This window comes from Ptychodera flava, chromosome 14 (assembly GCF_041260155.1).
Source record: "Ptychodera flava strain L36383 chromosome 14, AS_Pfla_20210202, whole genome shotgun sequence".
Lineage (NCBI taxonomy): Eukaryota > Metazoa > Hemichordata > Enteropneusta > Ptychoderidae > Ptychodera > Ptychodera flava.
Genome location: NC_091941.1, coordinates 8,930,825 through 8,958,387, shown reverse-complemented (window position 1 = coordinate 8,958,387; position 27,563 = coordinate 8,930,825). Strand labels below are relative to the sequence as shown.

General features: G+C 35.4%; 1 protein-coding gene across 4 annotated transcripts in view; it reads right to left on the bottom strand.

The window, feature by feature from the left end:
• LOC139149226 (vascular endothelial growth factor receptor 3-like) overlaps window positions 1–27,563 on the bottom strand; it is a 65,834-nt gene that overhangs the window by 17,720 nt on the left and 20,551 nt on the right. For all 4 annotated transcript variants that reach the window (XM_070720824.1, XM_070720826.1, XM_070720825.1 and 1 more), the window contains 9 exons: window positions 15,762–15,815; window positions 13,658–13,706; window positions 11,782–11,975; window positions 9,323–9,440; window positions 4,341–4,439; window positions 4,079–4,176; window positions 3,393–3,458; window positions 3,006–3,066; window positions 2,712–2,747 (listed from right to left, as the gene is read on the bottom strand). In XM_070720824.1, the coding sequence (XP_070576925.1) occupies window positions 2,712–2,747; window positions 3,006–3,066; window positions 3,393–3,458; window positions 4,079–4,176; window positions 4,341–4,439; window positions 9,323–9,440; window positions 11,782–11,975; window positions 13,658–13,679 (694 nt within the window). In that variant the 5' untranslated portion in view covers window positions 13,680–13,706; window positions 15,762–15,815. The remainder of the gene's footprint in view (window positions 1–2,711; window positions 2,748–3,005; window positions 3,067–3,392; window positions 3,459–4,078; window positions 4,177–4,340; window positions 4,440–9,322; window positions 9,441–11,781; window positions 11,976–13,657; window positions 13,707–15,761; window positions 15,816–27,563) is intronic.

Here is a 27,563-nt window from a genome sequence, read left to right as displayed (position 1 = left end):
TTACGGAATTGCTATCTCCAATCGATCTTCTCATTATTCAAACTGGGAAATCAGAAAGACATGATTATCAAAACAACGTCAGAATTTTGAAATGTGGACCAAGCCGTTGTGTGTACAGAAGAAATTTGCTTCAGTTCAATTAAAGTGATCTCAGTATAAAAATCAAGGAGAATTGATGGTAATATCACTGACTGTGATTGACAATAGGCCAAACCCGGAATTCGAATCGACCACGGTACAAATAAAGCCATGTGCGCAAACGCGCATAGACGTACGTGTATTTCCATACGCGTTAGTACATGGAGGGACCGTGATCAAGCATGACCAATGGTTCTACTCCGGAATAAAAAGGACGCGATGCGTTCTTCAGACTCAGCACGCCCAAATAATCACGTGATGCCGGTACAAACAAACCCACGTGGGTTTGTTTGTACCGGCATCACGTGATTATTTGGGCGTGCTGAGTCTGAAGAACGCATCGCGTCCTTTTTATTCCGGAGTAGAACCATTGGTCATGCTTGATCACGGTCCCTCCATGGAGGGAGTGTGGCTTCATCTTGATGTACAAGTCTGCATGCAGCTGATATCATTGGGATCAAATTGGATTCAGTACCTCAAAACTTATTTGAATAATATCCACAGGTGACTGAACAAGAGCTGAAAGTCAATGAGTTACCAACTTGTTTTCCAGTGAGTGGCTTTATGTAACACAAAAAACCTTAGGGATAGTGCCTTGAATGTGAACATACACACTCAAATATTTATTGTCTATGCATCATTACAGTCTGAAATACAATGTCACCACTTTTTGTCCATACAAACTAGGAATGAGCACACCACTATTTGACTTGATTTCAGGATGCGAGTGCACATTTTCTAGTCAAAGATACACTACTTGTGAAAATCATACTGAACAACAAAAAAGGTGTCGCCATACAAGGGTTATTCTTGTACTATGTACAGAATTTCATGGTAAGATCAAAATCAACTGGGTTAACTATACAGAGAACCATACATGCATAATGCGATGTATATGTAATTATGTCTTCATTAATTTTGCTGCTTTTGGCATAGTATAGTTGTTGCGTTGAGGTTGAGCACATGCAAACCCAAGCTACACTGACCTCTCTCTGTGATTGTGCCTCATTTATACTACAGTTGACCCTGGCCTTTAAATCATAGGCATTTTCATAAGTATATCAAGTTTAAAATCTTTAAATAAGTCATCATTAATGTGATATGACACGCAAACTACTTCTAGGATCATAAACCCTCTACATAAATTGTGAAATTCAAAAAAAAAGGCCATTGAGTTTGGACATCTAGATTGAGAAAGTCTCTCAAAACTTAAAGTCTTAAAAATTCATGAAAAAGGGAACACTGACAAAAAGCGAGTAGTAACTTGATATACTTTGATAAGGCATATGACTGAAATGGCCAAAATCTTTAGACCTTGGATAGTAATGCCATTATCCTATTTAGACTGACAACTGCATCATGGTCAATTGGTATCTGGATAATTGTCCAAGAGGCTATCTAAAGCCAATTTAGCAAAGTATTCATTGCTTTGATTAATTTTATGTGTGATGTACTATACCTAGTGTGTATTTGTGTTTCATGAAGTCTACAGCATGAGGAGGGGTCATAAGTCAGAAAAATTGCAACAACTTAGGGACAGTCTCAGATTGCGACATAAGTTCAAGAAATGAAATTCCTTCATTTAGATCAAAACCCCCTCCCCCTCCCCTAAACGAAAGTTCAAAGTAGAAATGTTGATGTCTTCCTTAGAGTAAAATGTAGCATTTTACTATAGCTATTGAAGAATATGAATCCCCTTGCCACATGACAATGTCATGTAATCAATCAAATTTGAGTACTAATGGGGCCTTTTACCGCATAGGAGTGTCATTTTATTTTACTTCTCCTTTTTGCATCTCATGACTTTCCTTTTCTTCGTGGTTCTTTTTCTTCTCGCTATAGTCAGTCACATATTTTTTCAGCTATCCAGTGTCAAAACTTGTACACCCTTTTCCAATCTTCCTGTGCAGCTGGGTTTTTTTTCAGGTGTGATAAGTCAACCTGGTGTAAAATCATGTATGCTTCTACAAACTTTTCGTAGTCATTATGGTGCTTTTCAAAGAATTGTTTTGAGCCAGCAACTGGTTGACCAAATAGAGTAATTTGTTCTGCTATATTAAGTGTTTTTTCGACAGTTTCATCGAGAATTATGCGTCTCTGGAAAACTGCAGTAATCAGTGCTGTTTTGTCAACACAGTGAGAGTGAAATGACCAGGTGTGGTTAGAGCAGGCAGACGCTTATGGCACATTTTAAAAATAACACTTATCTTTACAATTTGATGAATGAAAGGTTAAGGACAGCGATAATGTGTTTGGGACACGAATGAGTTGGAAACAGTTACTGTAAAATTTGTTGGCAGTTTTTGCTTATTCTTACACACAAAGAACTTGTGATCATGAAATAAAAGTGCGAAATTCACTTATTGAATGGATTTTGAACTTATGCGACAATCTGAGATGATCCCTTAGCTTGGTTATTTGAACGCTCGTTTTTAAGAATGGGGATTTAGCCATTGTAGTTTTGACAATGTTTTCATAGGTGAATGGGAGCAGTATATGTTGTGCAAAACACAGTAACCTTCACTGAGAGATGAAATAAACTCAACTCCCAATGATGAAGGAAAGACACTTACTGGGTTCACAGTTGTAATTTTCTATCCTTGAACAATCTGCAATGATGAACATGATTATTAATCATAATTTATTACGGCAAAATCGAGCTGACAGGTATGCGCTATATGCTGTCACCAAAATGACAAGAAGTCACACAATGCCATAACAACTTGAAACAGTGCCATCTCCAACATGTGATTACATTTGGCACTTAATTCTCATGTTGATGAATCTGTGCTAAATTAATTGTCTAATCATTTGATGTAAAATATACACTGGTAAGTACTTCATTCACAAAAATAGACTTTAATTACCTGTTAAATCCAATTCAACAGCTGTCTTTTGGCCATACACACACCCTGAATAGGCTTCTACCTGAAAGAACACAAGTCAAGATTACACAGAAACATAGCCTTTGGCGAAAGTCTATCTGTTAATTAACCTACTTGTATACCTATTTATCTATCAATCTATCTATCTACATGTACATTCTAACAATTATAATATCAAAGAAGAAAAGTATCTACCGTACGGTATAATGTAAAATTTACAGAGCAGTATGACACTAGAGAGAGTACAGTGAGAAACATTCAGCACAGTCAATAACTCATATTTACGAAAATTTGGGTTTCTTTGACGGTGTACAGGAAAGTTGATAAATACTGCCAGTTTATCAAGTAGAAAATCAGTGGTATACATACCTGTAATGCAACGTGGCAACCAACTTTTGATTTGGCAAGTTTTATGGTTTCAACCAACTGACCATGCTGAAGGTGACAAAATACAAATTACCATGTAACATTAAACCACTGATGTCTCTCTACAGACTTCGAAGCAGAAGAACTCTCACTTTACAAACAGCTTTTAACTCTGAAAGGCAGAGCTATTTACTTGTCAGTATATGTTTTTATTACCTGACTCTCTTACATAGTTTCACTCAAAATTTTTGGTTTTACATACAAATCATAATCATATGCTTTATTTCCATGTCAAACGAAAATCTTTTGAAAAAATAGAACAATTTTCATCTACCAACAATGTATCGATATCTTTAAATCACTGCGCGGTTTATCAGATTTTTTATGCATGATTTTGAAGAAACAATGTTTGCTATGTAAAACATGTAATTTTATCATTTTCAATCCAGAAGTTGTCAAGTTGAAAGTAGTTCCAATTCACTTTAAGTCAAATGATAATTATGTGGCCTGTGATGTCATTAACAAGTTACCATTGAATCCTATGGAGTGTGCGACATTTGATATGTGAGGCATTTAATATTACGGTCAACCGATATGGTTACATTGGTTCAACAAAAAGAGAAGCCAAATCAAAACAGCCTCTAATACATATTATTAATGGTACAAAGGAGAAAAAAGCAAATACATACACCAACATGGATGGAAGAGGCAGCATCTGTACTTATTTTGTTGATACACTTTTTGTTCAATACATGTACTTGATACCCAGATATTGGACCAGTCAAATCTACATCACAAAATAAATACAAAGCAAAACACGTTGAAATATATTCTCAATGAAATCCATCTTGACTAAGTGTGGATAGTCATTTCTACCATAAAATTTGGGGCACTAATGTACTCATGTTATCATGCAAATTACCAGAACACTAACTTGCTCAGTGTATTTACCTGATGGTGGGTCACATGATAAGTCTGCATTGATGTCACCGTTTACATAGTAGACTCTGTTGACTTGGCATCCTTCAACTGCACCAGGTTGGGATATTGCTGTGGCAAAAACAAAATGGATGTCAACATTACAGGCAAACTGATGCCTTTAGAAATTATCTTTCTGGTGAAAATAGCTGTAGCTGTACAGACAACATTTCATCTAGAGCTGTTTTAAATGTGATAATGAAATCATCGATAGAAACGATGTAATGTTCTGTTTGCTGTACAATAAATGAATTATCATGACATGAACCATTGAGTTGCTATTGATAAACTAACAACACGATAAAGGTACATTTTATGTATACATGAAGTATAAACTAAGTACCTGTAGTATAGTATGCAAAATTATAGGTAGGTAGGTATGTATGTATGCACAAAATGTATTTAATGACTATAGTCTACAGCATCTACTTGGCACTGTGCTAGACTGCTTTACACACATGAAGAAAGAAATTGAGGTTTGTATATTAGACAGAGTACAAACATGATAAAAGTTAGAAATAACTAGTGTGTGGCCATATTGGATTGCATAACAAAACAACTCAATATATGTGTATATTGCCATATCTAACTTAATAAAGTTTGAAGAACCACCGGAAGAATGTCTGTAAAACAGATAATGGTCGACACACAATGCCTATTCTTAATCCTTTCTGTCCAGAGTAATCATTCATTTGTGAATGTTATGTTACCTGTCCCTTCCCAAGTTCTTGAAAGTTTCTTGTCTGTAAATTGATCTAAATATTTTGGTGTCATGTGTACTCAATACCAGCAGAAGTGTTAAAATATTATTGATGACTGGAAAGTTTTTATTGATAGGATATCGATAAATTTCATAAATTTACACAAGCATTTAAAATAGTTGACTTGGCGGAGAGTAGACTTTGGTGACTTCCAGGTTAGAATCCTCCTTGGCAAACTCGTACAGTTTACTCAGTTGACATGCTGTACTCTTTCTAATGTGCTTCAGTATTATTTGCTGTCCATACCAAATCTTAAAGAGGCACTCCCACTGGGTAACATTTTTAAAACACATTTTTTTAATGCCAACGGTCGATATTTGACATGGCGACTGCGCGCGGATTGCGAGATATCGATAAAAACATGTCCTCAAAAAAGTTAAAGTTTGAATTCCGGTGGCCCACCTGAATTCAGCTTCAAAACATAGAACGTTCGGCACTGGGGCCATTGTCAACTAAGCTATGGAGTACGAGTCTACGCTGACGCTGCTGTACGCCACAGCAGTACCACTCGCGTCGGTGAGCGGTCATGTCCCATGGGAGAAAGCCGAGTCTTACTGACTCGGCAAAAAAAACCAGAAAAACAAAGTTTGCTGATTTCACCAGAATTCGCATAGGTGACTAGCACAGATAGGTGCGGTTGATACATAGTATGCACAGTGGCCGCCGCGTGGTATGCGCGCATACCACACGCGGCGGCTGCTATGTATCGAACCACGCGTAACTGTGTGGCAGACGACAAAATGTAGTCATCAGAGGCAACTAATATTTTACACATAAAAATCGATATCTATGTGGTATTGTTTAAAAATTTAATACAACCGATTGAGAATAATGAAAACGACAAAAACTAAGGAGAAGTTTTAAAAAAGAATTACCAGCGGTAAAGGCATTGATAATTATGTATATAAAGTCATCGCAGTAGGAGGTAAATTAATTGTGTCATTCGAACGTTTTTGGACTCCTTAGAATATCGTCAATCAGCACCACAACACACTTTCGGGGGATTTCGGGTCATAACCAGTGTTGTCCTTATATTTAAAAATAGCCGGGTAATTAAAGAAAGTAGACGGGTGGACTGCGAGGAAGCGTAGCGACCGAGCGGCGAGTGAGCGTAGCGAATGAGGGGGGAGAGCGCGAGAGGGGGTGTCCCCCTCTCGCAAGGCGAAAAATGAAACTTTGGAGTGGAAATGGTGTTCTCTGGTGGCATCTGAGGTGACATTTAGCTGAGACTGAAACAGTACTTTTGTTGTGTGTCTTAGACGTGGCTCACATACAACAAAACAAGCAAACATGATTTTGTTTTTGTTGTATTATTTATGACACACTTATGATTTATTTGCAGTGAAGATGTAACATTTAATCTTAAATCACCCGCTGTCTGCTCATTTCATTGCTCATTTCCCATTCTTCATTACCACATAGTAGTTTCCCAAAAACCATCAAACTCATTCTATGCTAATCAAAACACATTCGCTTTTCTTAAGAACAACATCGGTAAGATAATTCACTGTAACAGTGTTCGCATTTACGAAAAAAAAATGCGTATATAGAAAACTCATAACAATGAAAAAATGCGTAGAGAGTCGATCGCATTGGATTGAGTCTCTACGCATTTTTTCATTGTTATGAGTTTTCTATACGCAAACGGTTGCGAAAGCATTCTCCGCGACTGAGCTTTATAGGCGACAACAAGACGAGATGAGTGCCCGCTTAACATTAAATTTTTTGCAACATTTCTGTCAATCACTCATTTTATGTGGAAAGTTTCAGATTCTCTGAGTGTAGTCTGAAAAATCGGCAGCATCGAGTCAGAGGCACGTTACCATGTCAGTTGCTAATTTTCAGGCTAGCGATAGTTTCTGAAACTTAACAAAGTGAGTGATTGACAGAAATGTTGCAACAAATTAAATGCAAACCGCGCACAATAATCGCGTCTCGCTGTCCCCAAATTTGATCAAAGCAGATATATATGCAGCAAGGCGTCGGAAGGAAACAACTCTATTTTCTTTCAAATTTGCTCCACGAGTCCGTGAAAAAAATGATTCAGAGGGTCCATCGAAAGACACTATCGGGCAACTCAACATGGAGAAGCGCAGTGAAATTGAACCCATGCCGGAATCCACGACGTATTGTCCTGTTGGGGATCAGCGCCAAGGTGAAGCCGTGAGCCGTGACGCGTCGATGATGCGCCGGTCGGCAACACACATGCCTGTCACCGTGGATTCTATTACGTCAAATAATAATGAAAAAAATACCCATTCAAATAAACAGTTGCTTCTAAAAAAATCAGTTCTAGCTCATTTTTTTTTAAATCTAGAAAATGCATCGGTATTGCTCTGAGAATAACTTGGTTTGTTGAGAAGATCATATACTCGTAGTGACCGTGACGTTGGCAGCCAGCGCGGCGGCGGAAAACTAGCTACAGTCTCATGAACTTCGAATCGTCGATCAAAATCACATCTTTTCGGCGCTTTTTTCTCACAAATTCAGCGAAATTGAAGTTTTTCATACGTAAACTAAATATCTTTTTGGAATCAAGTATACCTTTCGAACGGGCTTTCTTCGGGTAAAATATTCCATTGGCAAGGTGCCAGTGGCCGACGCCACATTTCTTTTTGACGCCATCGTTAAAAATCATGACCTAAGATGACCTTCATACTAATCAAACCAATTACACTGCTCGTAACAAAGACAGCACCATAGGCGCGTCCATCAGCCAATCACACTATTTAACAAATAAAAGATCGGGCTCAAAAAGCCACAAACGGGTATTTAGAAACTGTTTTATGTTTGTGCAGTTCCATGCGGGGAAAGAGGTCGCGAAACTGTTAATCGTACGTGTGCCGTCTAACAGTTGGCAGTGCAATCCCGAAATTACAGGTCTATAAAATAATCTAATGACGTTAAAAGTAGCCGGGAAAAAATGCAAAACAGCCGGGTTATTTACCCGGCACCCGGCTTCTAAGGACAACACTGCATAACCAGAAGCGATCGTAAAACTTCGGGATGTGAAAAATACGCTCGGGAAATGACATGTTTTTGTCGATATCTCGCGATCCGCGGGGAGTGGTCACGTCAAATATCGACCGTTGGCATTAAAAAAATGTGTTTTAAAAATGTTACCAAGTGGGAGTGCCACTTCAATAGTCTCCATACCTTGCTGATGCATGTATTTTATATTAAACACCTATTTCCTGGTCATGAGGGCAATAGTGTCTGTTTATTACTGCGAGGGGCCTACAGCATCAGGGAATAGCGATGTGTTTCTAGTAACGCACAGCTACAAGGGTTAATGAACAGGTGCTATAGCCCGAATAAAGACCAAGTTATAGGTGTTTTATAACACGCTACACGCTCATGTTGTTTTATGTTATAGTTTTTAATGCACTTTGATATTATGCACTGCAACAATCCATTGTGACAAGTTTACTTTGTGTTAATCTATCTAATTATATATATAATATATATATAATATATATATATATATATCAGCTGTGAAGTTTTTGCCAGAGAAAAAAACAAGTGAAGTATTGCATAATTAGGCGTGATACACTTTATTCTTATTTTAAATATTTCATCAGAATCATACAATCATGTATTATCTTATCTTCTATTATGAATTTCCAAATATTTACTTATATATGATTTTGGATCTTGAAAGGGTATGTAAAGCTTCTGTAACTTTATGTATTGTCAATAAATTCAAAGTTTAGAACATTGGAAGTATCGCTGTCAGGTCACTGGCCTCACCTGACAGTCACCTGGGAAGTCACAAATCCCAAGCTCCCTATGCATGGGTTGGTGAAAAATTGAAATAATGGGGCTTAACTGCTCAGTGTGCATCAAATGCTAGCATGTAGATTGATACGTGTGAACAAAGTGTTCCTGAGTTGGGAATAGGTCTGTCAAAGCAGTAATCGAAATCCAAGACTGATAAAGTATGTTGTCACAAACAGAAGGATTGGGTTCTGTCAGTTCCTCTTGAAATATTCCATGGGAATAGAGTTTTATAGACAGTCAATTACATTTCATAGTGATTTATTTATTTGTCAAGGCCTCGCACCTCAAAGTTAATTACCAGTCTCAATAAATCACTGTGCACCATGTACTTTACCCTGTTGGCAATTGAAAAAAAAATAAAAAAGAAATATGATATGTGGTATAGAGTTGAAAAGAATCTTTGCTTGTAAATACCTGTGACATTGGTAAGCTGAGAGAATCCTCGTGTACCAAAGGGATTGACAGCAGCTACTTGCAATTGATAACTAGCACATATATCAAGATTCTCCATGACAAACGAAGTCAAATTCGTCTGCACCAGAAAGAAAATATAGAAAAAATATGAATATGAGAACTTTTATAAATGAATGGTGGATTACAAATGGTAAGTATAAACACTTAGCATTCTCCTGGCAAGGTAAGTGCTATTAATGTTAACATGTTCAGTTTTATTGAATTCCAGATGCTGTTACTTCTGTTGCCTTATCAAAACATAATGCAATAAAATGGTGGTGTGCTTCCAGTTAAACCACCTGTGAAAATACCACAAATATTTAAGAGAATAAAACATTCCAACAGCAATAGCAGTGAGGCCATTAATAAGTTAATGAGGTTGTTTTGTTTGAACATTTGTTGTGCTAATTTGCACATGAGTCATACCATCAACTTTGTTCAGACTTTTAGATTTTGGGCATCTTTAGGAAATACTGAAGTCAATGAGTGAGTACTGTCTGTAGATTTGACTTGAACAAGTCATCGTTGATGACACAGTCCCCACTTGTTAATGAGTACTTCGATTACAAGTCCTTGGAGAGGACTGCTCATTAATTGGGTCTGTTATTAAGAATGAGTTCCATGGTGGTGAAAAACCAATGTGGATGCTACCCTAATAACAAAAGGTCATTATATAAGTCAATTAGTAATTAATCAAGAGAATGTTGCCAAACATTTTTGCATTCTATTATAACACTGATAGATTATCATCTGTACCATATTTCATATACGATACCACTAAGTGTCAATGAGTTGTATTAAGTACTGTGAGATCAATATCTGTACCAAGTTTCATCGAATTTGATTAAGTATTTCTGGATATATCACTCTAATTAGGAAGGTTCATTAAATATATCAATTGAAAATTAATTAACATGACACTGGTAAGTGTCTTTATTCAATGTTAAAGCAATAAGAGCTCAACATCTGAGCCAAGTTTCATGAAATTTGATCAAATTTAATGAACCATTTCTTGACATATCAGCCTAATTATGAAAATTCATTAAATATGCAAATCAGCACTTAATTGACAAGATACTACTACATATCTTTGCATGCCATAATACTACTGGAAGATCAACATCTATACCATGTTTCATCAAATTTTACGCAGCATTTCAAGACAATCATTAATTATGAAAGTTCATCAAATATGCAAATTATAAATCAATGGACATGATACTGCTTAATATCTTCGCACAGTATTTCAGTACTGAAAGAACAACATCTGTAACAAGTTTCATCAAATTTGAGGCAGTATTTCTGGACATAGCCTACTAATTAGGAAAGTTCATCACATATGCAAATCAGCAATTGATTCAATTGACACTGATAAATGTCTTCATTCAAATGTTAAAGCAATGAGAGCTCAAAATCTGTCCCAAATTTTATGAAATTCGATGAACCTTTTCTTGACATATCAGCAAAATTACGGAAACTCATTAAATATGCAAATCAGGAGTTAATTGACAAGAAGTTCCTTGTACCAAGTTTGAATGAAATCGCTCCAGGCATCTCTGAGATATGTGTGTGAATGGAGGGACATACGGGCATGGCCAAACCTATAAGTCCCTTCGGACGATGTCGGTGAGGACTAATAATCACAAATATTAGTTGGCAGATCTCCACTCCCTGCCAGCTTGTAGATATAACAATAAATGCTTTGATGTCATAATTTATGGTACTTCCAAAAGATATGTCATAAGCATATTTACATGTTATGTTTATATATAAGGTGTGAGTAGATGTTTCAGTACACACAACAACTTATAAAAATTTCACAGACGAAACAAAACTAACCAAAATAGTTTCAATAAATGGCGACCGCGTCCTTCAATGTATGACGAAAAGTTTAAAACTTTCAGTCACAACACATTTATCACCTTTGGTAAGTCTAACCATCAAAATATTCCAGATACTGAATAGCCTTGTGCAAATCAAGTACTACAGAGTTACTTCCAAGCCTTAATTACATGAGAACTACAATACATCTCTGCCTTGAACAGGTTTCATGCAGCAAAAAAAGAGTATTTTCTCAAAGACGACATCATCATGTGATCAAGTGATGTAAAACATGACAAGGAGTTAATAATGAAGAAACTAGCTTTCATGAAACATGGAAGTTTACAAATTCCAATACATTCATGAGATTCAAAAGCAACATTTATGAACCACATGTAACTTGGGAGTACCGGTTGAGCAGTGTAGTGGTCAAATCACTTCAAGGCATAATTTTGAAAAAATACCAGAGCAAAGATGCAATTTATCATGAATCAGCTGTTGTATCTGATGTCAAGAATGAAATTGATGTATTGGCTAGGGTCAGCTGAGAGCTCAACTTCTAAACTCTACTCTGACAAAATTCGCAGAAAATTAATTACCTGATTGAAAACTATCCACATGCCAGAGTCTGCATCGACAGGTTTCTTGTAAGCTTGAATCACATAATACACTGGAAATGGAAGTTGATTACTGGCGTTTGTGGGCAATGTCATGGCATCTGATTCCCAGGATACCAACACTCTCTGTGGTAAATTCTTGATCATAGTGATGTTTGGTACATCTGGTAAGTTAACTGAAATATATTGGAAATGCGGGTTTCATTGATCCGACAGACATACCCATTGGGCAGGATGACAATTTTGCTACCTGTACCTTTTTTGGGCTTTTTGTAATTTCATTCTCATTAGTAAACCACTGTCAAAATAATTAAATTCACATGGAAAAAACATGAAGTACATTTTAAAATTAAAAACAGTAGCATGGCATGGCATATTCATCATGACCTACCCATCCAAAGTTGAATGTACTATATGGTTTCTTTTTTCCCAAAAACATTTTTTCAACAAGATTCCTACATAGTCAAAAAATGCTTCACCAATTTACTGATTGCAAAAAACTTCAGATGGTGTACATTGTGAAGTGTTAACAACAAATAACTGATAAAGTGACATCAACTTAGCTATTTTAATTCCAAGTGTTTTATGTACTGTCAGATAAGTAAATGTTAAAAAGCTATATCAACATTGCTATCTACTAAATCCTATGTACCTATTCAAGTTGATAAGATAACCAAATATTTGTTTAGAGACTCTGGATATCGGATGATCCAATATTTGATTGCGTACAGACAATCATACCATAGTTGGAATTCAGAAGTTGTGTAAATAAATTCACGTGAGATGAACATCTGCCTCAAATATTATTGGTAACAGAAAATGGTCTGACATTTGTTGACATTTGACTATTTATGTTTAGATGTACAATTTTGAATTGGTTTGTCATGTTTTGGATCAATTCCAGCATTATAAGGAACTGAAAAGGAACTACTTTCTACATGCTGGCCTACCATCTGATTCTCAGCAGACACTTTGCCACCATTTGATCAGAATTGAAGTCTATTGTGACATACCAAAAATGAAAACTACCAGAAAAGACGTTTCAGAGACTCTATTGGGGCTAAAAAGGAAAAATTTGATCATAAAAAGTTACATATGCAAATTTCATCAAAACAATTAGAAATTGTCTCAAGGAAGATACAAATTAAATCTGACAAGTATATCACATATAATAATTTTGGACACAACTTTGTTTTACCAAAAATGACAGCCCTTACAAGCTGCAAAGTGAATAATTATGACAAACAAGTATGCTACGGATGGTAAGCATATTGAAATTGCATAATAATTTTATACCCAATGGCATTGTTGCAAAATTTAAAGTCAAGTTTTTACTGAACAGCTACAATTTCTGTCCTCTGCGAGCATAAATTTGAGAAACCACACAACACTCTTCTTTTAGTGTTAATGTCAATATGCCATTTGGGGGTTTGTAAACTTTTAGAGTTAATTTCAGCAAACTGCACAAACAGACTTATACAAAGACAACTATACAATGAGAAATAGTTAATTAGGACAGTGCTTTTGGTTTTCATCAAATACCAAGCAAATTACCATTGATATCAGTCAAATAGCAGAGTTAATTAGATGCTCTCTGCACAGGAAATTATTAGAGTTTGACAGAGTAAAATAAGCAAGCAGAGTGCTTGAAGACCCCTGAACAGCAGTCAAAAGTTGCTATGATTTCTCAATTTGTGGACATTTTTGTACTCAAAACATTTTTTTTTACACTGACGCATTACCAGTTTATTTGTGATACAAATGACATGGTTGAATATGAATAACTTTAACACTGACAAGATATTTCACACAAGATAATTTTTTGGAGAAGGTCATGTTAAAAACTGAGACGTTATACCTTCTGTTTCTGTCACACCCATACAATTCTTGGCACATGATGTAGTTTTCTGTTGGAACAAAAGATGCCAAAACAATCAGTTTTTGAGATTTTTAAATGATTCAATGCAAATAAATGACTTGATTTGTCATTTACTGTAATTTTCAAAAGTCTACAATGGAGAACATGTCAGGATAACGGGAGAACAATTCAGATCACCAGAATTCACTTATGAGCAAAGCGTAATATGTACTCATGCTAGATCAACAGTGTGGTAACAATATGCCACAGGCATTGTCACCTGTTACTCAAAAGACTTAATGAAATGCCACTTGTACAGGAAATGAGGTTGGTAACATAATAAGCATGCTAGGTATTTGAAGATGTCTAGGTGCTTATGTACATAAAACCCTCTTCATATTAATTGTAACTGCATGTATGTGTGTTCATTCTCTTCACAAAAGGTTGAAATGTGTGAAATATAATAAAGATTATAATTAACATTATAATTATCGCACAATAATATCACATTATAATTAACATAATTATGGCACAATAATATCACAGTGACATGATATTTAGGAAAATCAGTTTTCCCTTTTCCTCTTAACCAATTCAAGTGCATGTGGCTCAAGAGTTAACAGTCAACAACGCCTCTTAGTCAGCAAACACTGTTTGCTTGAACAATAATGTGTGATTAAAAGCTAACCTTTCAGCAATAGTTTCATTATTATAGGATAAATACTGAGCATTTTCATGATGTAATAGTTTACTCAACTTTGTAAGCAAATATTGTGACTAGTGATAACTGTCAAGCAGGAATGTAGGAATATGAAATTTTTGAGAAACCGGGGCGGCCGACAAAGCCATTCATGGAAAAAAAGGTATTTACAAATGATTCTTACTAAGGCAGAGAAATTTTTCCTTACATTGAAGAAAAAGGTGCAAGTAAGAAGGAAGAGGAAAATTCACAATTTTTAGGTCTTTTTTGAAAACTGTTGGGCTTTCACACGGAAAGTATATGTGAGTTAGAAATTAAGATGTCAGCTTTGCAAACCTATATTTTACAAATGCTGGTGAAAAACAGAAAACAATAGAATGAAACAAATAAATTGCTGTTTATTTTTAAATTTTATCATGATGAAAACAACACTATGAGTACTGTTAATCATTACATAATACCTGGAAACATGATCAGACTTTGAAAATACATAATGTCAAATAACAGAAACATGTGGTGATACAGAGGGACTTCTGGTGTTCCATTTTGTTGTTTACATCTTTTTTTCATTGATTTTATGTTCTGTCATTAAGGTACTGCACTAGACAAATTTCTAAAAGGGACAACTGGACACAAACTTATTTAGTACTTAGTACAAGTGGTGTTGATCTTCTGCAATGTCATTTCAGCTTGGCTTTTCTATTATACAGCTACATGATTTACAGATGTTTGATGGCTCTTCCATTTTAAATTGGCCGTCAAGGTTGAATATCTACACTACTTGTGTTCCCATTATGAAACAGTTCTTAGAATTACTGGGAAAAAGGACAACTTTGAACAAGCTGATTGTGAACAGAAAGGTTGCTGAAGTGCTGTAGAGCATCTACCAGATGTCAAGAAACATCACACAAAATACTCAACCAAAATCCTGACTCAATTGAGTCCATTGTTTCTAATACAGTTCCCCATGGATCAACAGTTGGCAACTGATGATCCATGTTTTGATTGCAACACTTCATTTCTGTGATTGGTGAAGTTAATAAGTTGTCAAGTTGGGTTGTCCATGTGATGTAACTAAGGCTGAGTAGGTGTGAAATGTCACAGGACTGAAGTATTGTTCTGTTATGTATTGATTGACAGTTTTATATGTGTGTTGTACTAGAATGCCCATCCAGCAACAATGCTGATTATATGTATGAATATGAAAACCATATAATAATGTTCTTCTACCAAGTTTGAATGGAATTGGTTCAGAATGTCCAACTTATGGCTTTGGACATGAAAAAAGTAACAAAATGGCAGCTTAGTGGCCATACTGGATCATATTGATACATGCAACCACATTTGCTATGAATTTTTTTTTTATCACTGCAAGAGTTCATCTGATTTAAGTTTGATACTCACACAACTTTCAGACCAGAGTGCAGCAGTCGTTTGGCAGTCACAATCGTCTGTTACCTGCATAATGATAGAAAATAAGTAAAACTTAACAAAGAGTTATGATGGATTTTTCTGATCTGATGATAGCATTATCTTTTGGGACTGAATGCCACTTTAAGATAAAATGCACCTCATGGACTGATATTCACAAGCTGAAATTTTTGCAATTAATTGATAATCTACTACTTATTGGGAATCACTAATGTCAAAGTTATTAGGGCTGGAAATTTTCACAGTCTTAGTTTTCAAAAATTGAAAATTGTATTTCTCCCCAAATAGTTAACACAGTGATGGTGGCCATTTTGAATTTCAAATATCGGTAAATGTTAGGTAATTTGTTTCTTTAGTTCGGAATTTTGCACAGTGACCCCTGATTTTTATTCTTGATTTGGAAAGAGAAAAGTTGAAAGTTTCATTGAGGAAAGTGTGAGCAAGAGATGAAGCCTTTCACTTTTGCTGCACATAATACCAGAATGAGATTGAATTTACATCCATTGCATAAGACCCACATGTTGGGACAGCGTGGTTGCTATATGATTAAGGTCTGCAACTTCACCATCCATGAACCCATTATTTATGTTTGACTAGAATTGAGAAAATCAACCAAAAATGTACGTATGCACATTTCCTCCTCATTTAACAATTAATGTATGTTGGTTGAACTTCAGAAAAGAGGTTTGACCACAATTGAGAAAATCAAACAAAATTTTGCATTTGCAAATTTCCTTATTATTTTAACAATTAATCGATGTTTGGTTATCCTTGATGACTTGTAACCAAATATCAGAGTTTTCTGAGCAGTGATACAGAGATCACAAAGGTTGACAGGGAGACAAAACAAATCCCACGCTATTTCATGAGCTCTACTTCTGTGACAGCAAAGCAAAAATATAATATCGCATTATCAAATTTTGACAAACACCAACTATAGGTTAAAAGAACATTCTGAAGAATTGGAACATCTCCTCCCAAAAGCTGATTTGATTGAACAAATTTGGCCGTTGCTTGAAAATTTCTGGTCTATGGAACGATGGCTTTGAAAATACACTAAAAAAAATCTTAAATGTTTCTTTTTGTGTATTTTTAAAATTAGATCTTTCAAATGTGCTGATAAGATAATGGATAAACAAATGTTAAGACAGATAGCAAAGGCTAGGAGACAGCAAAGGCTAGGATTCCCCCTCCCCCAACCAGTGTTTGTGAATGCAGCCTAAATACAGGCATGTTCAGTTATTACATAACTGCCAAAGACATTGTTCCACTGGTTAGTGGTGTTTTCAGAAAATAATAGTAGGATCTGCAGATTACAAATGTCCCACACTGCACAGTGTTATTTGTTGGCTATATCACACCTCATCAAACATTTCATCCATATACCTATAAATTGCCTTAAAACTTCGAGCCAGACAGAATGATAACTTTTTGATTGATCTATGCCACAGCTGACAGCTATCAACAAGTGTCGTATCTTCATTGTATCAGCATATTGTAAAGGCCCCCAACTAATCACTTGGCTTATTTTCAGTAAAAGTTTTAACTGTTAATACACATAATTGATTGTTAATGTAGTAAGTGCCTTGAAATAAAACAAATTGAATGTATTCAAACACTTGAAATTCAAAAAATTCAAAATTTAATAAATGTACAGGGGGGGGGGGAATTTACTTTATGATTATCAAAAAAATAAGTAAATGAAAACTATACTCCTTGAGCTTAACCAGACATGAACTGAAAATATGATTATGTGTTTCAGTATGTATTACAGTTGTCTGTGAATTTAAACTTTTGCCACATGCACATGCTTGCAGCTTCATAGAAAGCGTTATGATCGACATCATGAACAATATTCACCACAGATTAATTGTGAAGGTCATTACGTATATATATGTAATTAACTGAAATCAAAATACTAAATTTCTTTGCCTTTTGTCATCATATCACTGCTTTCTATAGTAAGTGTAATGCCTCTGGTCAAGTCCTTCAAGCTATCTTTCACCTATACAACATAATTGTCTCATCAATGTACATAGCAAGTTTCATAAACTTTTTTAAAGTCCCTCCAGTCTTATATCCCTATATAAGAAAATTAGTTAAATGTACAAATTAGTAACTTAGTTGTAACTTGCTTAATAGCAACTTGCTGATGTAAAACTGCTTAAAAACTTTCATTAATATTTTATCATATTTTCAATGTGCATAGCATGTTTAATCGACTTTGATAAAGTCAAGCAAGACATATCCTAATTGGAAAAGTTTGTTAAGTATGCAAATTAGTTATAAGATGTTTTACGAAGTCAAAACTGACCTTTGGTAATATTATGTTATAGTGTCTACAATATACATAGCAAATGTTGTCAACTTTGGTTACATCATACTGATATATATCCCCTAATTAGGAAAGTTAGTAATTAGCAAAATAAAAATGCTAAAAAACTTCAATAATGTTATACCGTAGTATCTTCAATGTACATAGCACGTTTTGTCAACTTTGATAAAGCCAATCAAGATATATATATCTCTAATAGGGAAAGTTTATTGGATGTGCAAATTAATAATTAGATATTAAAAAAATTGCATCAGGAATGACAAAAGCTAATAAGTTCTGTAACTTAGGTACTGGAGGTCAACTAGGAACATGCATATCAACTTTTATGGCACTGGGACAAGCAGATCCTACATATATAAGCAAATGTCAATAAAGAAAATCAGCCAGAGAAGGGGTGACAAGAAGAAAAAGAGAGTTGGGGGAAAAATAATGTACAAAGGATTAGGTAAAAAAAAATCATGCTACTTCATCAATCTTCTAGACCTCCCCTAGATATCACATATTCCATCCCTTGGTATTGACCATATTTACATAAAGAGCTACAATGGCCATACGGTAGGAATTGTAAAAGATGTGAACTATTTACAACCTTGTTATTCTTAAACATGATCCTTGCACTTGGTCCCATACTGGGATTTTTTTAATTAATGCTATCAGTGCTATCATTTGAATGTAAACAGCACTTAACTTAGTTACAGATAGTAAAATGAATTCCACTGTGGAGGTGATCATGACATCTGGAATTATCCTGGATCCAAATTTCGTATCAGTTCTAGTGTGTCTTACATGGAAAAGTTGCAAAAATTGGTCTGGGTCTACCTCAACACCAAATGCTGTGATGGTAGGTGTGGCAGTTTGGGAGCTTTTGCGTGTGACGGACATACATCCACACATACATACATACATACATACATACAGATATACAGACACCACCAGCTCATCATATAAGCTCCTTTTGGTATGTATATACATGCAAAGTAAAAGCAAAAAATTAAAAATTGCCCCAAATGCAGTATTTTTGACAAATTAAAAGGGAAGCTACACCCTTGCAAACATCCAACCCAAATTTGGTTTCAATTGAGCCGTGTTGATCTTGACTAAATCTTGTGAATATTGTTGAGGGTAGCACACTGTAGATCAACTTTTTTAGTATGACATTAGCTTTCGGAGACAACAGTCTCCTTCATCAGATGTACTTGCAGAATGGACAAAGAAGCAAAGGGCCAAATGCATCGTGGGTAACGGACAATGCCTAAAGGAGGTGTCAATGTGAAACAAAGAGTTTGAGCAAAGGTGTAAAAACACTTCAATGTTGTTGTAACCTAGTATCATCAATGTAAATAGCATGTTTTGCCAAATTCGATCAAGTTAATCCAGGTATATATCCCTAATTACGAAAGCCCATTAAATATGCAAATTAGGAATTGGCTGGAGTAAAAATGCTTAATGACTTTCAATAATGTTGTATCAGAGTATCTCCCAAGTTTCATCAACTTTGGTCATGTCAATCAAGATATATAACCCTAATAACCCTTTCCGTCTAATGTTGCAGATAGATCCTTGTGTGATCAACATTTGTAGCAAATCTCATCTGTACAGCCATTCTCATTGTATGTCTGTTTTTGAACATGAACATAAAACATGAACATAAAATATGCAAGTCACATCCTCCTAAAACTAATCAGTTTTTGTAATTCTCAAACAGCATCTATGTACCAAATTTGATTCTGATTTGACAAGCCATTCTTGAGATATAGCGCAAACAGATAGACAGACAGCCAGATAGACAGATCTCGACTGATAGACATCGCTGTGACATTGACTCACGTGTGTGAACAAGTGAGCTATCAATGAGCCCCAACAAGTGGTAAAAGTTTGAGGGGCAAAATATCTGTGTATTCTGCCTTAATAAAGTTTGCACCAGGGGAGCTGAGTTTGAAACATCTTAATAGTTCAAAATATGACCTATACAGAAGTACATGTCATGACAACTTTTATCATTAAAAGACCGATATCATGTATAAATAATAGTCTATTTTTAAGTTTTGTGAGATATTTGACTTATAACTGTGAAGATAATACTCCGCCGGATCCTGCACTAGATAACACACCATGAATAATGTGGCAGTATGCTGAGAAGAAATAAAGGTACTAACATAAACAAATAACTCATTTCCTGTACACCTGCACTTGTTCACTGACTTGTCACAGGTATTCCTGTTCTTCATAATTTATGGCATCTTTGGCAAGTGAAATGCTCGGTCTTCATTGAGCTAGGTGTCTCTGATGAGGTGGGGTTCTACAGTGTGATGGGGTCTCTGGTGAGGTACAGTTTGAAGTGGAGTGGTCTTTTGAGTGCTGAGGTCTTGTATACCGAGTTAATGAGGAGTACTGGTGTTGTATAGGATGGAGGTCTACAGTTACGTGGTATCTACAATGCAGTAGCTTCTACAGTGATCAATTAAGTGGAGTTAGGAGGGATGTTGATGAAAGAGAGAAGTCTGCATGGTTTTCAGTGAGTTAGGGTACACTGAGAAGTTGAAATCATATAAGAAGGTTGTGTCTGGGGATCTATCAGTATGGTATATTGGGGTCTCATGGCATGGGGTCTGTACTTCACTACATTTCCAATCAAGTTTAGTCTAAAGGTTGTGAAGTTGGTCAGAGATTAGTCAGATAAAAAGCTAGGCAATACCTGCAGCATGATGATCAGGTACTTCACTTCTGCACCAACAAACAAATGATAAATTATTGGTCAAGGTTTGATGATGTTGCAGCCAATAATCACATTTTCCCAATTGGGGGTATAAATCCAAACAATCAGCAAACCTTTGCTAAGAGTCAGTAACTCTGACCAAAACAAAGCAATACCTCACAGACTTTTAGCCCTGGGAAGTTGATAACATGTACAATCTAGGTCCAAAGTCCCTCAGTGAGAATGTCAGAAATGATAATAAAACTATCCATTTATTTGACATAAATAAAAAGGCAAGAAGACTTAGAATGTTACTAACATTGGATTTGAGTCCACACTATACAGTCATAACAAGACTTTTAGACAACACTGCCTTTTTCTTTGAAAAATATTTGCATACTGCTATATATACTCACAAACTACTACAACAATGTCTTATGGTCATAAACATGAAGGATGTCTTATCAACTGGTCGTGGTCCATCTGACCTTTACATACGTAGTTAATAATGGTCAAGATTCATTTCTATTTACGCTGATTAATAGATAATTTTCTTGACTAACACAGAAATCCCTAATTGAAAACTTATCCTGCATTTTTATCATTTATTAATGCTTCATACTTTCTTCTGGGCTATGATAGTCATAAAAAGGACTCACTGATACTGTGCGTCCATTGATACTTGGTTTAAACAAAGTGGCAATGCAAAATGAGTAATTTCTGTTGGTTTAAGAACATTTTGACCTATTTTGTGCCCATTTGCATACTTTTGAGGCAATTGGCTGTAAAAAGTTTTAATAACCACAAGGGACCTGTGATTGACAAACCTTAAGAAATCAGGAAAACATTTCCTGTTATCAGAAAGAAAACAATTCTGTACCGTGTAAAGATAAATCAACGCATAACATTCTTCAGAAATACTGCAATGTCAGCTTGTTTATATCTCCATGTTTTTGATATTGATGTTTTCATTTACTGGTGAATATGTCCACAGAAGTTTTGGCAAATGAAGTGCTTCGAGATCCTCACCTGCCAACTAAATAATGACCTTTCATTACAATAACCTAATAAATGCACATGCAAATCTTGAAAAAAATACAGTGTTACAAATTTCATCATAGCTTAAGGTAGTATGCGCCTCAAAAACGAAAGACTTAAACTTTTGTCCAAATTTTCCTCAATGAAACTTTTCACCATCTTTTTAACCAAATCAAGAATGAAAATCAAGGGTCACCATGCAACATTTGGTACTAGAGAGACAAATTACCTAAGATTTCCTTATATTTTAAATTCAAATGGCCGTCATACTTGTGTTTATTCTATGAGCAAAAATAAAAGTTTTGATTTTCAAAAACCTAGATGGTAAAAAGTTTTTTTTAACACCAAAACCTTAAAAATTAGCCCCCCATAAATGGTAGATCAGGATAGTTTTGAAAGCGCGAATATCTGTCCCAGAGGTGTGTTCTACCTTAAACAAATGTGAATGAGGTCATAAAGAACCTACAAACCAAATGTCAAAGGTCGGTTTCAGACAAGGGGTTTGTGAGAGGACATCTGTCTGCAACAGGGGGAGGGTAAGCTCTTGATGATACAAATATGATAATTTTATCAAACAGAATGAGGTCATCCATGGGAATCTACAAATACGAAAGCTAATAGGCATGTAATTTCTGAGAAATTTTGATCTAATACTGCAAACTTTGCCCAAAAAAATACAATATTGGTAATTTTGTCATATTTCAATGCATTTTAATGAATCCTTCCTAAGGGACTTACAAAATAAATTTGAAAGCATATCCACTTGTAAATTTTGAGATTCAGACAAAGTTGAGAGATAATGACTTGACAGATAATGACTTGATTGACAGATAATAAGTATTAAACGATGTCTGTGCTAATGACAGTAGAGACAGTAACTCAAGAGTTACTATCTATTAAGTGACTACAATATATCTAACAAGGACTGTAATAAGAATTTCATAAAACTTATCTTTTCTTTCAACATTAATTTTGTATGGTAATGGCAAAGTTGAGCAGATCTAAGTATTTATGTACCTTCACAATAATCTGCCTTACTTCCTGCATCTTCACATACAAAGGATTTTGCAAATCACAAAATGCCAGGATTCAAAACAGCATCTGGCAATGATATTTGTGAACAACTCTGCCAAATGTCTGCACGTAGAAATGAAACCTTGATCAGGTTTATTGATTAAACAACTTTTGATGGAATGATCTTCTCTGAGCCACACTGAATACAGAATTAAGGTGATCACCATAGGAACCATGCATGTTTGTGGCAAGATTGTTGTTAAACTTTGCAATGTTTGTCAAAGATTCACAGCACAACTCTCCACATGACATCTTATCAATCTCACTCCATCTGATAATCCATCTTACATATTTGAAGCTGGGGCAGAAAAAGGCCAATCCTATCCTGCTATTTTTGTTGCACTCTAAAGAACCACCAAGTTGGCCATGACTGATGTGTAATGTACGTACTGCAGTTGTTTGATCAATTCTCTTTCCCCAAGGATGCATTTGATCATTCCCTTGCTGATGGTGTTGCTAAGTATTTCACATAAAGCCCCATGAATACATTGCTACCTGCAGTCGTGAGGTTACTTCTTCAAAGTATCAAATTACATGTCTCCTTAAAGCCTATTAACTTTTAACCATAACAACCTAATGAATAAAATACAGAACAAATTTCGTCAAATAATTTTCGGCAAAAAAATCATGAATTAATTGAGGAAAGGTTACAATACATAATGGGATTCCTTCCAACACTTAGACTGTCAAAAATGGCTTGTACAAATTTGGCCTTTATTTCATTAGCCTAGCAGCTGGCTTTTAGAGTAGCCTACAGGAAAATTTGCTTTGCATTTATCTATGATATCTTAGATACAAAGTACACACTGGCTATAGTCAGACAGGCTATGGAGTTTAATAATCTGCATGACATGGCATGAGACACTGCAAGAAAGCCACCTAAACATCATTGAATATAAACAAAATGTCCACAAAATTCCCTGAAATCAAAATTTGACTTCAATGTCAAGATTGAACCGCACTGTTGGCTTTTGAAGCTTGATACGACTAGATGTAGCTGTTCAATGATTTAAGTCAGCTTATCAATTACACATGGTCAACAGCAAAGTCTGCCTTGTAATCATTATAGATACTTAATTCTATGGATTATCCCTTCAGACTATAAGTTTGTGATTTATGGAAAACAAAGTACAACGACATTTTTCACTTACTGCTCACAACATGAGCAGATAAGTAATGGAAGTAATCAAAATATCATTTACGCACACAGAAGACACATGACAAGCTGGTGGCTAATGAGTATTTCATGATCGTACTCTGTACTTTACTCCTACCTATTGTGTATTTTATTCTATGCCTGTCATTTCTCGCACAAGTGAATAAAGTGCACCTATAAACTGATTTTATTTGATTTCCATTTATCAAATTTTACAGAGTTTTATGGCTGTTTTTAAGATTCAAAAGTCAAGTACTCATTGCCATGTTGGAGCTTCCACACAGCACTGGTGACATCTGAGAACAGTACTTTTCAGATTTTACATAATTTTGGTTAAAGACTGCAGAATTTATTAACATTTGGGAATTTTATTATTATTAATTCATTTACTGTATCATTCATTTATGACTCAATCACTGTTTTCATAAGATGCTGGCAGCAAGCGAAATTGTACCACTGTAACAGCATTTTAGCTGGCTGGGATTTAGGAGAAATATCATAGCATAGCTTAGAAATTCATAACAACTTCGCAAATTTTCATCAGATATCAAGATGTAAATATACACCGTTAATATCTGGGCTAAAAAACAATCTTTTTGCGACTCGCCAACAAAATTGCTCAATGTGAGGTCAGTGCTCTAGCTATACAATATATGCTGTGTTATAGGTCGAAAGTACGCCTGTTACGCTTCAGTAAAGTGATGATATCATTGGGCATGTTATGTCGAACCTAATTACATAATTAAGTACTCTGAAAGATATGAAAGTTGCCAGTAATCACTTTTTGATGTTTGGGCATACAAAGTACAGTCGTCCCATTGACGTCATCGTCATTTTTTACATTCTCCTGTTTGATTATGACAAAGTATTAAGGATATTTTTTGGTTTTTAATAACTAAGTGCAGCAGAAACAAAGTGATGCATTTACCTAGTATGAGAATCAATATCAAAGGCACCCATCCTCTCATACATTGCCCAAGCCAGGCCTTTACTTTGTCCTTTCCTCCACCTGTAGTGTGCATTTCTCCAACTGGAAAAAATTTCTACTGAAATCCCTGCTTGATGTGGTTTCATACAGTATATTAATTATTTTACTTAAACCCCGGTTTGAAGAGGCCCGGGATCAGGATTAACTAAGGTGCTAAGAAGATTATGAAATGTTTGCGTCTTTTGTTTTCCTTTGAAATTGCAATCGTTATACAAATATGTTGCTAGATTTTTTTGGATTAAGTCCAAACTGAGGTTTAACCATCACCTGTAACGACTGATTCCTTATTCCATTTGAATTGTCAAAGTCAAGTAATTTATTCGTATTACGGCACACTCAGTAAATACAGCCAAAAGACACTGCATGATTCAAATAACTCTCCCTACTCTGAATACATATGGCAAACAGAAAGTAAAAACCAATTCTCATCTTTAAGAAGTGAAAATGTCAACATTTTTGCCATAGAAAAAAAGACACATAAGAGACGGTGTTTCCAGATTCTTGTCATGTTTTCATTGAGGTGAATTGGAATTACACATTGCATAAGACCCCATTATTATTTCAAATGAAATATCTATCCCATAAGGCCTTATTACGGTTTCTCCACATAGTAATGGTTCTAGGTATATGTGAGTTAATGGAAATATTTATATAAATTCCTGAAAATCATGCTAGTTTGGGTATTACTACCTGTGTCTATGTTTATAACTTACTGCCAGGCCTGTTCGGTAGTATTCTCAAAGTGTTCAGTATGTTTCAGGATAGTAACTCAGGAATTTATGGATGGTCCATAAATACTCCCACTGATAGTTATATTGGCCAAGTGATAAGGTCAGATAGCATTTACTTTTTCTTTTCCATGATTCAGAGTTCGTTGTTGAATGGCATATCACATCCTGTTCTGTACTTATATTAATTGTACCTCAATCAAGCTTTAACATCAAGAGTTCAAGTCGGTCCTTGAAGCCAGTAGCAAGACAATGTGTGCCTCGGGGAGATTAATTGCTTGACTAACTGGATAATCTGGCACTTTTCATTTGTTTAGTTACACTTCCTGTCTTTCTGACCGCTGTAACCATAACAAGTAGACTTACAGGTTGTGTGGTCAGACTTCTTTCGGAGAACAGTTTTGTAGATTTGGTGATAAAATGAAGAGGAAAATTAAGACAAATGCCAATATATTTTGAAATTACTGCCAAGAAAAGACATGAGAGTCGATTTTTCTGAGTTTCTGGTATCATAAAATAGTGTATAATCCAAAAATCATAATTGATCACGTCTTAAAAACAGAAGAGTGTTTCACATTAAATAATGTAGGGTAGAAACCACAAATATGGTAAGTGCTGTATAGAACCAGATTTAGGAGCATAAGTGTACCCTGCTAGCATGCAACACCTATCAAGATTGGTTCAAAATGTCAAAACCTGGGTAATCACGTAAAGCTACTTAACTACTTTAAAAGTAGTAAGTCAAGGCTAGGAATACAGGTCCACATCATTTCATAGAAAAAGCTACATATTGATAAAAAGACTATATCAATGTTGATCATTCTACAAGAATTTCAAGATGAATCATATCAGAGTGTCAGAAAATTATGTGTGAAGAGTCTGACAATAATCACTAGATGGATAACATTTTCAAAATAAGGATGTTGGTGGAACTTTACTACTCTTTAATTGGGCAAACTTGTGAGACATAATCCATAGGAACTACAAAGCATACTGTCAATGCTACCTGGCTTGTCACTTTCCAAAACTTTTAATAAAAGTATCTCGAAAAACACAATTTTGGTTTGGTAATGGTCCTCCTTTGGAACCTGTGAACCAAACTTAAAAGCTACTATAAAGTGGTTTCTGAGATAATACAAATAAAGTCAGAAAAAATACCAAATATGCAAATTACAAATCTCAGTAACGTCAACCCTAGAAACCCATATTGTGTGTACACAACAAATTTGAATGCCATCACACACGGATGGTTTCATGGAAAACTGTTGGCCCAGACTGAGGACAAAATCTAAGAATGTGCAAACCTACAAATCAGGGCATGAACTGGCAGCTCAGGAGATAAAAAGGCAGTGACTGCCTGTCATTTCTCTATCACAATAACAGTTAGGATAGCAGCAATTTAAGAGATATGCTTCAGTTAAGGCTCCCCCAGTCTCTGAATGGAAGCAGTTAAATGGCAACTACATGGCCTCCATGAATCTTTTGAAATCTAGAGCTAGATATGTATGTGATAGTTTGTAAATCATCTTTGTCATAGAAGTCAAGAAGAAGTAGTACCTGAGAAAAGAGAGATCATGACAAAAAATGGCTGCCAATGGGCGACAGTGCTTGATCATGATACAAAATATAATGACACAAACAGAGATGTTACAGCATGTGTATATTTTCTGAGTTGTCTAATATTGTTGTGGTCATATAAAATGGATTGACTGATAAGTGCATGGAAATAGATTTATAAAGCATCATGCAAACTCCTGATAT